A 17841-nucleotide genomic window follows, 5' to 3' on the forward strand; every position below is an offset into this window, starting at 1 on the left:
GGGTCATATTTATAGGTCATATAATAGGCTAACTGTAAATGCAACTGTAAAGCTGTTTAAGTGAAAATAAGTCTTATTTACTTACAAATTTAATTTAGTCAGCATAGTATACTCACGTGTTATGACTTCTGGTAATAGTTTTACTTTTATGTTGTACTGTCATTCGTCATTTTCACAATTTCAACTTAATAACTAAAATAATCTGGTTGGTTTTACCAAGAAAATAAATGGCAAATATACCATCTGCAAAACTGATCTGACCAACACCTTAAATCTCATTAATCGGGCTCCATTTGGCTTCCGGAGAAGTATTTGGTCAGATCTTTCAGGTGTATTCAGGGCCAGAGGCAGTGTGCTCTATTGTCTATTTTTTATGAGAGATCAAATAGGTACAATTAAATGCTCTTCACTTCAGCTCACTGTTGCCTTGGTAATGTGACCAGCCCATCATCTCCTGCTTTCAAGGTCAAGCCTTAAATTGCTGCAGTGGCAGTTCCAATTCATCTCAGTGACATATGACACTCTCTCTGTTCCATTCTTTTCTCTGTCTCTCTTTCTTTTTCCACATTGATGCATTTAATATGGACCTACAGAAATACAATCCTTTCTCAGAGTTAGCAAATTTGGAGTATCTGGTGTTGTATATCAAGCATTCTTCCGTATTATAATGCTTAAGGGTAAGTGTTTGTGCGTGCGTGCGTGCGTGGGTGGGTGTGTGTGCGCGCGCTCGCGTGTGTGTATGTATATGTGTGTGCGCATGTGTGTGTGGGTGACTGACCACCATAAGGTAGACCTGCTTATCCCACCTGGTTTCCCCGTGCTTTTTTCCCTTCTTGTAGCCTAGGAGCCGTGCACATGTTTGCACGTGTGAGTTTGGTGGGGGTGCAGGGGGATGGTGCATGAGACAGGAAGAGCAATGGAGAGAGCTGTTCTCTGAGGACGAACGATTATGCAGTGCGAAGGACACTAGATGAGTTACGGGAAGTCCGGTTCTTTTCTCCGAACCGATTCTTTCGGACAGTTCGTTTCAATGAACCATATAAAAAACTTTTTTTTTTTTACGTCCTCACGTAATGACGCTTGGCAAATGAACCCTGTAGGCTACATGCGATCTGCAAATGCGGATGTTTTACATGTCTAAACCATAGCCTATAAAGTGAATAAGCTGGTGTTCATCAATTTTAATTTATTTATCTGACTAAATAAACTTAGGCTACATTTCGCCGAATTCGGCCCCTCATTTAAGTCCTCGGTTTACCCGTGCTCATGTGAGCTTTGAACTGCTGAAACCTGAAAAGCCGACTTAACTAAAAAGTCGATGCATGTCTCCAGTTTAATACGTTATGTTTTGATTAACACATTATAAACATTTGCAACCTTAAAACCTTGGCAAATAGCCTTCGAACTTACTTCGGAATTAAATGAGCTGTTCCTGAAAATAATGTTTTAGTATAATAATAATTGTATAGTTTTACAATCCATTCATTGTGTTTCCAATCTTTAAAACAACACAGTGAAAAGACAGTAGTTTAGTTTCCAACATGTTTTATTTTGTTACACTTATTGATGTTCAACAAAATACTTAAGAATAGGCTATGCATTTCGTCCATTTGATAAAAATTGCACGCATGGTCAGCTCATCAACGTGTCCGAAAGAAACAGTTTTCGGTTTTGTACTGGTGATTGAGAACCTCTCTACCTGTACGTTCGCGCATGCTCAGTATCAGCTGCTCGTGCTCATTACTTCTCTCAGCACAACAGTTCAGTTCAGTGAACTGTTGGATTTACTTAATATACTCCGGGATATTGGTTTACTTCGAGTCAGAGGGACTGTCAGGCATGTCCGAAAGTGAAGTAGTTGTGGATCAGCGCTGACGCAAGACGCGAACTGTTTCGAACGATTCAGTCCGATTTAGTGTAGCATAGCCTACGTGGTTCGACCGGTTCACTAAAAAGAACCGGTTCAAAAGAACGATTCGTTCACGAACCGGACATCACTGCCTCGATCTCACAGCAGTGAAGGCAGGAGACCACCTTATCCTGAGGAATTCGTGCTAATATCGGACACAAAATGTAGACGTTTCTGTAAAATAAAAAGTGTGAAGAAAGAGTTGCAAAAACAAGAAGCCACAAGCTTGATATGAATAAATTAGCTTACCCTTGTCCACATATGTCAGCGGGGACGAGAGCTTATGTGAACTTCATTATTTTAGGATTATGTTATGACTCATACAAATTTAACAAGGCTTTGAAATCCCTTGATGGCATCACATACAAGCTCTTTAAAGTGACAGATCGCATAAAAATTAAAATTCTGTTAGGCTATCATTTACTCAACCTCATGTTGTTCCAAACGTGAAACCCAAAAGTAGCCTAGATGTTTAGCAGAATGTCCAAGCTTCTGTTTTCCGTACAATGATAGTGAATGGAGACCAGGGACAATCACTGTATTAAAATAGCAGCTTAATATTTACCAACATATGACCAACATTTAAGCATGATATTTAACAGGGCTAGTTCAATCAAAATGAAAATTCTGTCAATAATTCCTCACCCTCATGTCGTTCCAAACCCATAAGACTTTCGTTCATCTTTGGAACAAATCTGAGCGCTTTCTGTCCCTCCATTGATAGCCTACACAACTAGACTACTTTCAAGACCTGGAAAGGTAAGACCATTAAAGTAATCCATGTGACTCCAGTGGTTTAAACTCAATTTTATGAAGCTTTGTGAGTGCTTTGTGCAAATAATAATAATAATTTACCACATATTATTTACAAAATATTGATCCCCAATGCACTTTTTGTTTTTAGGTGAACTGTCCCTTTAATATATACTGTAGCTGGAAGATATTCTGTGGTGCAGAAGCTTATCTCAATGTCACCGTGAGGAACTAAAGTGTTCCTCTATTATTATTATAGTAGTCCTTTGTGGTTTCAACAAGTACCCACACAATTGTTCTGAAGAGGAAGGACATGTCTATTTTGGCATGGTGATTTAAAAAACTGTTGTAAACATACATGTTTTGTTTTTTCAATGCATCATGTAAATAAGTACCAGATCACACATTGTATCAAATGAGACAATCATGCACTGAGATGTTAAATACTGAATAGTATGGAAGCTTGTTTCCGGCACAGAATAATAATGAAAAAAAAAAATGTAAAAGATACTACTTTATAACTCGCAATTGCAAGTTTATATCACACAATTTTGAGGGGGAAAAAGTAAGAATTACAAATTATCAGTTTTATTTTTTATTTAGTGGCTGAAACAAGCTTCCACAGAATATAAATATGCACGTGTTGGAATTTTTTTAATTTTTTTAACTATGGCCTTTGCATGACTCTGCACATAATATAGCCTACCACTGGAGGGCGCTCACAAACGTATTCCCCTGTAGGCTGAGGCGAATGGAAAAGGTGAGTTACCAGATGTATTTCATATGATACAGGCTGTCTAAAACCCAAGCCAACTTACTGTTCAGTGAATAAAGTATCTCATATGGTACCATAAAGTTATGTCCAATGATCTAAAACAAGCTCAGGTATAAGCTTTAGAGATAACTAAGCAAATATTTAGTGACTACAATGCTTATTTCACCATAAAAAATGCTTTTGTCCTTAGTAAATGTCCTTAGTAGATGGAAATATTTAAAATGGAAATAAATATAATATAAGCTTCATTTATTTGCTTCATCAGAAGGCCGAGCAGGACTGTGGGATATCGTAGGCTACATCTGTGCTGGCTTTGAAATCTGATCATGAATCTCTATGGAAGCCCATTTCCTCCACATAATAAAAAACAATCTTTGGTAAATCTAAATTATGACATAGAAAGCCATAATGATTACATTATATTGCATACTAAGTCATAATTTTGACTTAAATAAAATAGGCTTCTAAGTTTTATGTAAATTTCGACTTAGTATGTCATAATTTTGCTGACTTTTAAATGTCATGATGACTTTTTGAAGTCATACTTTCGACTTTTCTTCTCATAATTTTGACTTGGTATGTCATCATTTTGACTTTTCATCTCATAAATAGGACTTAATTTGTCATAATTTTTTCTTTCATAATTATGATTTACAAAAGAATGATTTTTGTGTCAGTTATCTTATGTGGCCGAAATGGGCTTCCATACATAAGCGCCACCTACTGTCAGAGAATGAATTTGCATCTTCATTTAGCCCGTCTGCCATTTTTAGGCTGAAATGAGGTTTGTCATTTTATGAAACTTTTTGGTTTTGTCAAAACTTAGTAGCGTTGTTTAAATCGTAGTTTTCGCGGTCATTTTACAGTTTAGGTTGCTACCCTTGACTTCCTTTAGCAGTGGACCTTCAGTCTAGTGATGGATATACAGTGACCAGAAACCACCAGCAGATGACGAGAGTGTGAACAGGAGGTCTGAAACCTTCAGGACAAGGTCACCTTAACATACACACGCCCTGATAGTGAGGTCACTCAACTAGAACATATATATACTCTCTTGACTGTTTTCAACCCATACCTCCTCAATAGAGGCCTGGAGGAGAACAAAATGAATGTGTTGCGGTAGTCGTTTACTATGATGAGACATAAATGAATCATGCGACTGACAACTCAGCAGTTTTGTTAGAAAGATATTTATAGCACATCATTGCTGTTTCGGTTGCAGGTGAACAAAGCGGCTGTAAGTTTTCTGTGATGTGCAAAATCAGAATTGTTTATGACCTGACCTTTTGGGAAAATGTATAAAATACCTGCTGTCACGTTCTGTCTTACTAGTATTTAAACCTTATTGTTCCACAAACTTTCCAAGGAATCGCACACAGATATTCTCAGAAGAGAATTGCTTCAGTCAATAATGAGGCTAAGCTGAGAATTGGCAAGTCGCAACAGTAAATACTGCAACAAAGCTAGCTGGTAGGGGACCGATGGGTAGTGGTGTCCTTGACGGCAACGGATGTTCTATTATCTCTAAAATCATGTAGGAAATGTTGCTTAAACACATGCTAATACTGCTTGACTCAGCTTTACGGTATATACAAACCATTTCTGTACACCACAAACCTCTCTATCTAAGAATCTGTCGTGAAAACAGCTCTCGTGGGTGGACAGTACAAAGGTCATATATGACTGTCCGCTTTAAACCTACATGATTTTTTCCCCTCTAGTATTATATAACAGCTTTTTTATACCATTGCATTGCATCATTTAAATAATGTTACATTATTTATTAAAAAAAAAAAAATCGCAATTGAAAAAAGTCCTTAAAAAGGCTGTAAAAAACTGTGTTCGACACTATAGATCATAAAATACTCTTAGATTGATTACAAAATTACACTGGTATTCAGGGACAGGCATTACGGTGGTTCAGATCGTATCTATCAGACCGTTACCATTTTGTCTACTTAAATAGGGAAGAAACTAAGATAATGTCAGTCAATTATGGAGTGCCACAAGGAACTGTGTTAGGCCCTCTGCTATTTTTAATATATATGCTGCCACTTGGTAATATTATAAGAAAACATAGAATTAATTTCCACTGTTATGCCGATGATACAGAAGGTTGTATGACAGATGTACGATTGTATGATGATGTTAAGTTGACAGAGTAAGTTAAAGATATAAAATATTGGATGACCTGTAATTTTCTTCTATTAAATTCAGCAAAGACTGAGGTATTACTTATTGGACCAAAAACCTGTACACAGAATCTCTTAGAATACAATTTGCATTTGGAAGGATGTACTGTAACTTCATCCTCTACAGTTAAAGACCTGGGTGTTATATTAGACAGCAACTTGTCTTTCGAAAATCATATTTCATATGATACAAAAACAGCCTTTTTCTACCTCAGAAACATTGCTAAGCTACGGAACATGCTCTCTGTTTCTGATGCAGAAAAGTTAGTTTATGCATTCATGACGTTTAGACTAGATTACTGTAATGTATGATTAGCTGGTTGTCCTTAACCCTTAATAAACAAGCTACAATTAATCCAAAATGTAGCTGCTAGAGTTCTTACTAGGTCAAGAAAATATGATAATATAACACCAATTTTACTATCTCTACACTGATTACCTATTAAGTTCCGTATGCTGTCAAAAATTCGGCAAAATAGTTACAATAATATGTCCTGTAAACCCAGATGGGTTTGGACAGTGTGCATGCATATCCGACATTAGTTCAAATGGATCCTCTGTATTAATCTATTAATTATGATGACATTTCTATATTAAACCTTTAGCAGCTATAACTGCTGCATTTGGACAAAGCATGCAACAATGAGGTCCTAAAGTGGAATCCTGTTATATTTAGCCATACTGGCTGGAGTGAGAAAGCGACAAAAACATCTGTCTGAAGTGTTGTGATGGGTCTCATGCAGCTCTCTGGATGCTCCTAGTCCAAATTCTTCGCACATAGATACAGCTGAGCTAGTTGCTATGGCAACTGAGGCAGTGACTCAGCGAATGTCTTCTTAGGTGACAGACGAGACTCATTATTTGATGGAGAGACAAACCTGTTTCATGCTCTAAAAAAAATATATGTTTATTCATGTTGAGGGTCCTTCGGAGGTGTTTGGAAGATGAAACTTCAGGACATCCAATTAATATTCAATAATGGAAGAGAAATGCTCACACTTTCAAATTAGACGCAGTCACTAAGGGAAATACAGCAAAAATATATTTCGCAGCAAAAAATAAAAGTTCTTTACTGGCATTGATGGTTTCATGGAACCTTTCCAATTGCTCAAAAGGTTATTTATACTAGAATAAGGTTCTTTAGATTATTAAAATGTTCGTCACACCAAGAAAAACATGGTTCTTTTTCCGAACTGATCACTGAAAGGTTCTTTGGGGAACCAGAAACGGGAACCAAAAACTACCCTTTTGGAACCTTTAAGAGTGTAGAAGAACTATTTCGGTTCCGCAACTAACCTGTCAGTGAACAGATCTTAAAATAACCATTTTTTTTCTTAACCCTTAAACAGGCAAGAGTGGGAAAATGATCAGCAAAAAAATAATTAACTGGATTTACGTAAAACATATCCAAAGGAATTTTTTGAAATATTTGATATAGTTTGGATTTGTATCTCTAGGATACGTTTCCCTTGGTATAAAAAAAGCCAAAGTCATCAATATTTCTATGATTTATTTGATGCAAAAAAATAAATAAAAATGTAATGGCAAAATATACTGCATGTATGACGTGTCTAATTGTCTGAAAATGAATGTTTTTACACTGCTGAACTGTCTCGTCTTCAACCCCAGGTGTGGGCAACTCTAGCCCTTGAGGCCCACTGTCCTGTAGGGTTTAGATCCATCCCTAATCCATAAAGTAAATTATGATACAACATATCATTTTCTAAGTAATCCTGAAGACTTAGATTAGAGCTAAACTCGGTAGCCCTCCAGGAGCAGGGTTGGAGTTGGACACCCCTGTTCGACCATAAAATGAGCTGTGTGAAACCCTGCAAAGAAAATATCTAGTTAAAAATGCAAAGATGTAGTTAATTTACCCCCAGTTTCACAGACAAGGCTTAAGATATAGTCCCAGACTAAAATGCATATTTGAGCTGTTTCAGCTGAAAGCAACTTTCACTGACATATCCTAAAATATATCAGTGCCATTGTTTTGTCTCAAGATGCACACTAGTCAAGTTTTGTTTCTAAAAACCTATTTAAATGCCCTAAATTGAACTAAGGCTTAATCCTGGCTTAATATAAGCCCTGTCTGTGAAACCGGGCCTAAGCAAAATAATATCATGTTTTATGTGAATATTAACATTTGCACAATTTCTACAGAATGTCCAGCACTATAGGCTTTAGGTCAAACTGACAAAACGAGCACAGAAAATTTGAATCAAGTCATGTGACCCACATACTCCAAACAGACTCAACTATGATAATGCTAACAGAATTGCAGGAAAAATTCGATAAAAGAGATTAAAGAGTGTGTATCCTGTTGTGCATGTAGCCTCTGTTAAGGGTTAATGTGGGGAAACTTTTATAAAGTATACCTTTATAACCTTTAGTGGTTCCATGGATGTTAAAAGTTCTTCCAGTGCTTCCAGGAACCAGTGATGCCCAAAAAGAACCTCTATTTTTTAAAAGTCTACACTACAGTTTCCATATTAAGCTTCACATTTCTTTGCTGAGTAAGTTGATATCACTTGGAACATCAGCAGAGGAAGTCTGTGTTTGCTGTGGCGATGTCTTATCTTCTGATCTACAACTCTTTGTGTCGTGAGGACGCTTTTTCCATTAGTATTTCCATTTTTAATGACATTTTTCCATAATATGAGTAAAGTAGATCAATGTCAGGGCTAAATTGCTGGTAGAATCCATTCTAGATAAAGAGCAGTGAGGTTATAATGCAATAGACCAACCACTATGCTCATTTGTCAAACATGAAAAAGCATGTAGATTATTAAAACGATTTCAAATGTCCAGTGTAATAGTGTAATCCACTTAACATCGACTCTTAATCGACTCTCATCGATTTAGTAATGTGCTGCACTGAACAAAATAAACGTTCAGGATATTCATCATCATAAAATTCATTTAGACATACTTATCTGTATATAGTGGAGTCCAAATTGACAATTCACATTTAAAATGTGGCTTTAAAATGTTGGTATTAACTGTAAATCTGACAATGAACGAAATCTGTATCTGTGTGTTCAGGAAAATCAGCCATAAATGCATATAATGTGGACTGACAGAGAATTAATGTGCGTAGTGTCTCCTCATGAACTCACCTTGAGTTTGACAAATGTGATCTTGAAAAATCTGTTTTTGACATTTTTGACATTGACAGCTTTGCCTCTTTTGTGTGCTCTATTTGTGATTCAGTCTACTCTCTGTATACATGTAAACACTGTTCCAAGGTGGTTCAGTGCTTGTTCAAGGGTGCATGTGTGTGTGTGTGTGTGGGTGGTGGCTCTTCATGCACCTCTGTGCTCTCATACATATGCAAAGGGGTGTGTTAATCATTGTCACTTCACTTCTAGAAACTTCCTTCCAATTTTCGTATCTTTTCAAATCATCCTACATTTCATATTCCTACGCTCCTGCATGTGCATGTGTTTATATGGTGTGTATGGTATTTTTGTGATGTGGTTCCTCATAGTAAACATATAGTATTTATGGGCATTCACACAACTCACTCACACAAGCTCTTTACATTTCATTCTATAATCTTGGTCAGAGTTCATATGTTCCGTCACGTACATATTTTCTGTTATCAGCATTATAGTTTAAGTAAAAGTTTAAGTGAAGTCTCTCTATTGCTTTAATATTAGCACAGCACTCAAATGCCATAAAGAACAGTTTGTTCTCCAGCATGATTTCAGAATGAAAGAGCATCTTGTGCTTCAATGGAAGCAAGAGCCTGACCTTTCTTACAAAGCAGCTCATTGTGACGGTCAGTGAAGTTCAAATGTGCTTCTACGGTAGCTTAAAAATATCGCTTAGTCAATTTTCCTCTCCTTAAAGTTTGTTAAATTCCATGAGGAAAATGAGGGATGGGGAAATCTTTTTTTTTTTTTTTTTTTTTGCATATGAAGTTGCAAGACTCAAGACTTTATTACTCATCCCAAATAATTTACACTGTTATAAATTTCAACCCAATTGAAAACTAATTACTGCCTTAAGGTAGCTTCAAAGTGGTGTTTAGGTGACAGCCTGCACTGATAGTTTAGTTGCACTTTTATCAAAGAAGTGACAGAAACGATTATGACAAGTTTTATAGACAGAAGGAACCATTTTTTTATGACAAGCATTTTCAGGCACACGGGCATATGCTCATCCATCTGCATGTAGGTACTGTCTAAAAATAACAGCCGGATCAGCATCCTTAAAAAAAACCCGCCGTTGGGCATTCTAGAGCCGTTTCCCCAATTCTTGAACGCGGATCTTGCGTCATGCGTTTTTACATCACTCCCTTTCAACCTGTCCTGTTCTTACAGCGGCTTTTACGTCTCGTTACGCAGCCCTATTGTAAAGTGATTCCCACCCCGAATTCGTGAGCTGCACGACCATGTTACGTCATTAGAGGTTCTGTTTGTGATTTGTTCTCGGCGACTGTGGGCGGGACCTGGGCGCTCCGCTGGATATATTACGCGGGGCACCTTGGAGAGAGCCGGGTACGGCTCCATGTCACGGTGGGCATAGTGCTCCGGGAAAGGGGTGTAGTTTAGCAAAGAAGGCAAGAAAGGAAACACGAGGGAATTCTCTGCTCAAGGAGACAAACACAACCTTACAGTACATAATGCCTTCTCAAAATAAAGATGAAGGAGGATGGAAGAGCTTTGTATGGAATTCGGAGAAGAAGGAATTTCTGGGGCGCACCGGTTCTAGTTGGTGTAAGTATAACCTATAGATCCTATAGATCTAATATGGCCAGTATCGCTGTATTTCAGCACGTTGGACAGCGCTGTGATGCCTGTCATCGCCGTTTCTATAGCAGCAGGTACAGATAGACTGCCAGTCTGGTCACGATGCAACCTGTTTGATTTGACTTTGCAGCAAATGTCTCACGGACTGTCATATATCTATATACGGACTCAACGCACGATTTGCCGTGTTAACGGGTGTATTTTGAAAGTTCAAATCATTCTTGAACACGTATGTTCATTTGTTGGTCTTTTCTTTTCTTTTTTTCTTTTTTTTTTTGTCTCCCACCTGTTTCGTTGAGACCCTGCGGTCTTTAGACAGGTTTGATGTGTTTTTCGTTTTTCTACATAAATAGAAAAATGCATGAATATATAATGAATGCTGTGCATGCATTCGACGCTGATGGAGGAGCAAAAGGTCAACAAAGGACAGCATCAGATTTTTTACCAGTTTGATTTTTGCTGCTTAATGCTAAGATGAAATCTAATAATATTATTTTCCTCCTCAAAAATAAATAATTAAACAAATAACGAGAAGGCTAAAGGCTTGTATCTGTATAAAAGCTGGTTGTTTCTTCTCTGTGCTTGCCATGATATCAATCAGCGTGTCATTTAATTAGCACACTTGTCATTATTAATGTGATTCACATACAAGGGGTTAAAAATGCATCATTGTTCAAGGTGACTCAAGGTGAAAGGCCTAGTATTTGGGGTCTGACTGATTCATCTAAGGTTGCACTGAATATTGACGTCATGTATTTGAGGCAGCAACAGTTTCTAATTGATAGACTCCAAGGCTTCAGTTTTACAAATGTGGTTTACCTAATGTCTAAAGTTAACACCGCCGTCTTGGTAAGTAAATGAATCTGCCTTCCAGTTAATATAATTTCAACTCAAAATACCTTGAATGTGTCTAGCCAGTTGTGTGTGGACATAAAATCCATGCTTGAGCTATTAGGTGTAAGAAGTTCCTAGAGATGAGTCGCGCTTTAGCAAAGCAATGCATAATTACCTTGTAGATGTCAGTGTATCTCCCAGGATTTCTGATGGCCGTTACATCATCTAGTACGTTGACATTCGCTGAGCTTTAGTCCAGGTGACCCTGTGACATTGCTTTATGCACCACTGGAAACCAAACAGACCTTTTGCCCTTGCTTAACTGCGCATGAGCAATTGAAATTGAGTTTAGCACTGTAATGATTTATACAGTCTAATCATTGGGTCTGATTCATATCTGAACAGGCTGTCAGTGAATTCTTTTGGGATAAAAGTGGACAGACTGGTTTGACTGGTCTGGGAAGAACTTAAGATATGACCCTACTGGTTTCACTGGACTGCGATGCCCGTACACATTGTTGATGCTTGAGACATTGAGATTACTCATCCTGTCATGCTGGCACCTCTATATTTTCTGGTGACAGACTGAGGACATTTGTATTGCTGGTATGGTGTCAGCAGTTATGCCTGTTTAATGTAGCATCAGTGAGTTTCCTGGGATCAGTCATTTTTAATAATAATCTTTCATTAATGTATGAATTTGGTAAATATAGGTTGTATATGTAATAAGTTCTAGTAATAATGACTTTAGCTTGTAAACATTTTTGGAATTGGACACTTGCTTTATTGCATTGGAATTTTCAACCATCGATTAAGATATAAAATGATAAAAAACCAGTAACAACATCAGAATCACCACTCAAAATGTCTCGCTCTCATACGCATGCTGAAATGTTCTCATCTATCTCTCTCTTCACAGCAAAAATCTTCCTCTTCTATCTCATCTTTTATGGCTGTCTGGCCGGGATCTTTATCGGAACCATCCAGGTTCTCCTCCTCACCCTGAACGATTACAAACCCACCTGGCAGGACAGAGTAGCTCCTCCAGGTAAATGCTGTCCCAACCTTTATATATATATTTTTTTTATTTTAAGCTGAAGCTGAAGTATTATAAAAGGGTTTGTGAAGCCCTAGGGGTTCATGATGGAACTGCAAGGGGGCCAAATTAAATAAAAAAGTCGAAAATTACAAACAAAAAGAATAATACTTTGGCTAAACATCAAAATATGACACTTTTCATTATAAAATAATGACCTTTTTTCAATTTATTATATTTATATTTATTTATTTTTCTTTCATATGTCAAAGTATTTTCTATTCCATCAGGAAGTTTTAAAATGATAGTTCGCCCAAAAACGAAAATTGTGAAAAATCATTCACTCACCCTCAAGTTGTTCCAAACCTGTATGAATTTCTTTCTTCTGCTGAACACAAAAGAAGATATATTTGAAGGATGTCGGTAACCAAACAGTTGATGGTCACCATTGACTTTCATAGAATGGAAAAACAAATACTATAGAAGTCAATGGGGTCCATCAACTTCAAATACATCTTCTTTTGTGTTCAGCAGAAGAAAGAAATTCATTCAGGTTTGGAACAACTTGTGGGTGAGTAAATGATGACAGAATTTTCATTTTTGGGTGAACAGGTTCAGTCCAATTTTTTATTTATAATATTTTTATAATATTTTTTTTTTTTAGTTACAGCCCAGAAAAACTATAATATGCTACTTGCTTTTACTAGACGATGGCAGTGGTATTAGGTCAAATGCAAGTGAAAAATGTATGCGGCAATGTGCACATGTATAGAAGATTTAAAAAAAAAAAAAAAAAAGGTTAATTTTCCTGGTAGAGAATTTTTTAAAAACCACCAAAACATTTATTTTATTATTTTTTTTTTTTCATTAGCCTGCATGAAAGTTTAATGAGTTTAAAATGTGAAGTTCATAGATTTAAAAAATCGGGATATAAAGTGTGATTCTGGTTCCCTTGATGGGGTTTGGGACACGTTGTTCCTTTTGCTGTCACAGTTCCTGTTTAAAGTGAGGCTTGAAGGCTTGGATCAATCTGACAACATTTGGTGGGTTCAGGGAACAGATCAAGGGCTATGATGGGCACTTGGGAATTGATAATCTGTTTGTTTTACGTCACAGCATTTTACATGCTTTCTTGGTAAAACAGAAGGCATGAGAGGCTAAGGGGAAACAGACTGAGATCTACAACAGACATCTTTCAGATAACACACACTTTTAAGAGATACTGATGCCTCTCCTCTGCATGACTGATCAAGGGAAGGATCTAAATGGATCTAAATCTAATATATGATTTATTCATACTAGGGGCGTTCGAGCTTTGAAAACTGTTATCAGAAAATGCTTCCTTTTTCCATTTGATTCTGTAACAAAAGATGTATTCTGATTCGGCAAAACCACTTCAGTTATCAGTTATTGTTCAGTTAACAGATGCTCCATAAAGGCTTGGTCCATTTGCAGATAATACTTCCTGCATAATTTAATGTCGATAAAAAGGTTATTTGTGAAGATATTTCATTTAAAGAATATAAAGTATTGAATAATGCAGCATCATTTTGCTTATTCCATCAAAAAAGAAAACGCATATATGTATTTGTAAACTGAATTGTATCCTGTCATGAAATTTCAGATTGGCCCAATTAATGTAAAGGTATTTGTCAAACAAGAAATCAAATTCTTCCCTATAGTATGCGAAAAACAGGACGGCAAAAGAGTAGTATGTCCGAATAAAAAGTAAAAGTGCGAAAAGTAACCGCATGACCTACTACTTCCACCGAGATTCTGAAGTGCGCATTTCGATGGACACTTTACTATCCCGTAGAGGATTTGTGAATGGAAGTGAAGCGACGCGACTGACGCCGGTAGGTCACGTGACAGTAACAACATGGCGGATCTAGTACGTCCGAATTTCATTCATTCTACCCATATTCATAATATATAACATACTTTTTTAAAGGTTGCAAAATAAATAAAAATCCAAATGTAGTATCTACTTAGTATCTGATTTCAGACGCAGCTAAATTCTTGTGTGAATCATGTAACACTTTGGGGAGGTTCAACAGCTGTTAGACGGGAAAGTATTCTGAGAAATTTATCAAAAGATTTACAGAATTCCTCAGAATTGGCAGTAATAAATGCTTATACTCCAAAGAATTCAGGACTGACAGGGTTCAAAAAGGGTAGACAAAGCTAGTCAAATGAGAGAAGATTCAAAGGATGCGCTGTCTGACAAATATGTCTCCTCCAAAATGAATGTAAATATGTCTGAATTTCATGTATTTTTGTTCATTTATCTGTGCACAGGGCTCAGTCACTTCCCGCGCTCAGACAAGGCTGAGCTGATCTTCTCTTTGGATGATGTGGAGACATACCTGAAATACGCCAAAGTCATGAAAGATTTCCTAGCACCCTATGACCTCGAAAAGCAGCGGGACCAAATGAAGTTTGAGGACTGTGGAGGTATCAGATTACACATTTTTCTTCGGTTACTTGAGTCGCAAATGCATATGGATGTTCTCTCGGCAGGATCGTTTTTATCATTGGCCTACAAAAAGCAAAATACATATTATGAATTATACCACACACTGTTGTAAAGCTTTAGCTTGCATTTTCAATTAGCATGTACGTGTGTAGGTAGCCTTATATAAGAATTACACAGTGCATGTCTTTCTGTTTTCACAGATCAACCCGATAATTACAAGAACAGAGCTGATTTCGACAGTGACATTGGTGTCAGGAAGGCATGCATGTTTTCGAGGGCTTGGCTAGGACCCTGCTCTGGCATCGACGATCGTGATTTTGGATTCTCAGCAGGGAAGCCCTGCTTCATTGTCAAGCTCAACAGGATTGTGAACTTCAGACCGAAGGTTTGTTAAAAACATGCAACAGTGTCACAAAATGTTTGCAAGATCTTGGTTTGGAATACTTCATTTTTATAATATATTAGCAATATTTTGAGTTTACAGTATTATGCTTTTAGAAATACATTTACATATTATTATGCATGATTACATATCAACTGACCTGTTTTATTTTATGCAGTTACTTTATAAATGACTTGAGTATTACTTACTATAGTATTTGTTTGATATTCTTCTTATGTGCAATTATTTTCCTTTAACTATAACAGTAAGCTATATTTTGTTTCAGTATTTATTCATCTTTGTTTAATGGTAGTTAAAAAAAATAACAACTAATACAAAGTTTGATTTGAATAATGTGTTAGTAAATGTTGAAATTAACATCAACTAAGATGATTAACATTAACTATTTATATTGTAAAGTGTTAGCATTATTTTTTATTATTCATTTATCGATCGTTTCATTCACAAAAGTCATCATTGCAGAGAAGCATGTAAGATATAAAAGTCCGATTATTTTTTTCTTTTAGCCACCGACGTCCAATGAAACCATTCCAGAGGAGGCGCATCACAAAGTCCAGTCCCATGTGATTCCTATCCACTGCACAAACAAGGTGAGCGATCCTTTGGCACACCGCACCGAACACGTGTGTTTCCTCTGGAAAACAGTCAAAATGTTGCTAACCGACGACGGCATGTATTCTCTTGCCCGCAGAAAGAGGAGGATGCAGGTAAGCTCGGCGAGGTGAAGTACTACGGTATCGGAGAAGGCTTCCCCCTTCAGTATTACCCCTACTACGGGAAAATCCTGCACCCTCACTACCTGCAGCCCCTGGTGGCCATCCAGTTCGTCAACATCACCATGAACACGGACATCCGCGTGGAGTGCAAAGTGTACGGGGATAACATTTATACCAGCGAAAAGGATCGCTACCAGGGACGATTCGATATTAAACTCGGTGTCCACAAATCATGACCTCTGAACAGAGTACCTCCTCTCTCTCCCTATTTTAAGGCAAACTAAGGCCCCTCTTCTGACTTGAGATACAAAGGCACCAGAGAGAAGTCTCTCACCGGTCTTCCGCAACTGTTTAACCGAGGGGATGTTTTTTTGAATGTACAAGTGTCTCACGTCAGAAAGCGGCCTCCTTTTAGTTTAGGAGAGATTAATTAACAAAACAAAAAAAATACAAAAAAGCGATTAAAAGAATATTTAAAACCGCTAGTCTAAAACAACACACCATCTTACACATGTGGGACCTAACATTGTCTGTACTCTTTACTTCAAGCTTTCTGCTTTCAGTCTAGGGTTAGAACGTAAACGCCTGGAGGATTAGCCATAGCATAGAAAATTTATTCTACTACCGAATGAGAACTGTCCACGATCAAAGGGACATGTTGTTTTATTGTAAATTACATTTCCTCTACCGATGTAGCCAGCACTGTTTTGTCCCTCTTGTATTGTATTGCTGCCTTGTGTGATTTCCCTATATTTAGAAAGTGCACAGTAGTTGCATATGTAGGTTGTTTCAAGCCACGCCATTGTGTGTGATTCAGCTTCATTTGTCAAACGTGCCTACATATATGTATATATCCACATATATATGTATAGTTACTTAATGGAAATACACTGGCCTCTTAACATTGCCTTTCGGGGGTATTGATGTTCTATCGTTGCATCTTTTCGGTGTATTATAGGTGGGTAATGAACCTTTTTTCCCCTAAAATCACTACAATGTAGGGGGAAGATTGTACTTCTCTTTGATGATTCATTTTCACTGAATGTAGATGTTACCTTTGGTTTTATGGTGTCATTCACGTGTGGAGGGACCCTAGCTTTGATTTCGTGTTTTTTTTTTACGACTTTATGTTTTCTTCCTCGCCTTGTCGTGCTTCTCATTTTTGAAGACGTCACACGGTGTGGTCGAATGTTTTAAATTTCACTATTTATTAAGTGGTGACCTTAAATATTCTGTTCTTGCACATGCTCATGTTCTGCAGAAACTCGTCATGAATGTTAATAATGCCAAAGCCATTAAAGTTATTTTAGATTCTATCAGAAGTAATGCAATACCCTGTCCATCGGGATGTTTTGTAGGTGTGCGCAATCAGTGTCAAACATCCGAAATGTCAAATTTCACAAGTCCCACAAGCTCTCATGTTTGAAACTAAACTGGAAAAGACTAACCAAAATAAAGATGAGACTCTAAACTTGTGCTCTTTTTTTTTATTCTCTACATCTTATAAGGTATTATAATATATATTCAAAATGTACTTTTCTTCTCACATTTGGATATGATTACAATATGTAAAATAAGTCTTTCCACATCAAGACATTTGTTGATTTTGTATACCTTCTGAAAAAAAATGAAAAAATTATTGTCTAAGATATTTATAACAAAACAGAGGGGGGGAAATTCAGTCTTAAGACATTGACCTTTATAATTATTTATATTTTGTCAAGAATAAATGTAAAAATATATATTACTTGCTGTTAATAAATAACATAATGTATATGTGTATGTATATACATACACATATATATATGTGTGTATGTGTGTATATAATATATATATATATACAGGTGCTGGTCATAAAATTAGAATATCATCAAAAAGTTGATTTATTTCAAGAATTCAACTTAGCAGGTGAAACTAATATATTATATAGACTCATTACATGCAAAGTGAGATATTTCAAGCCTTTATTTGTTATAATCTTGATGATTAT

At 36.8% G+C, this 17841-nt stretch overlaps 1 protein-coding gene across 1 annotated transcript; it reads left to right on the forward strand.

Moving 5' to 3' along the window:
* Window positions 1–10082: 10082 nt before the first annotated feature.
* atp1b1b (ATPase Na+/K+ transporting subunit beta 1b) lies at window positions 10083–17322 on the forward strand. The gene is made up of 6 exons (XM_084401776.1): window positions 10083–10353; window positions 12140–12268; window positions 14555–14710; window positions 14933–15117; window positions 15642–15725; window positions 15827–17322. Exons 1-6 carry the CDS (start codon window positions 10260–10262, stop codon window positions 16085–16087), a joined length of 909 nt encoding a protein of 302 aa, XP_084257902.1. The 5' UTR covers window positions 10083–10259; the 3' UTR covers window positions 16088–17322.
* The last annotated feature ends 519 nt before the right edge of the window (window positions 17323–17841 follow it).

This window comes from Rutilus rutilus (assembly GCF_951802725.1).
Source record: "Rutilus rutilus genome assembly, chromosome: 2".
Lineage (NCBI taxonomy): Eukaryota > Metazoa > Chordata > Actinopteri > Cypriniformes > Leuciscidae > Rutilus > Rutilus rutilus.

Coding starts and splice junctions, on each gene's coding strand:
- atp1b1b (XM_084401776.1), top strand. CDS start 10,260: ATGCCTTCTCAAAATAAAGATGAAGGAGGATGGAAGAGCTTTGTATGG. Junction 12,269..14,554: donor GGACAGAGTAGCTCCTCCAG/GTAAATGCTGTC, acceptor ATCTGTGCACAG/GGCTCAGTCACTTCCCGCGC. Junction 15,726..15,826: donor CTATCCACTGCACAAACAAG/GTGAGCGATCCT, acceptor TCTTGCCCGCAG/AAAGAGGAGGATGCAGGTAA.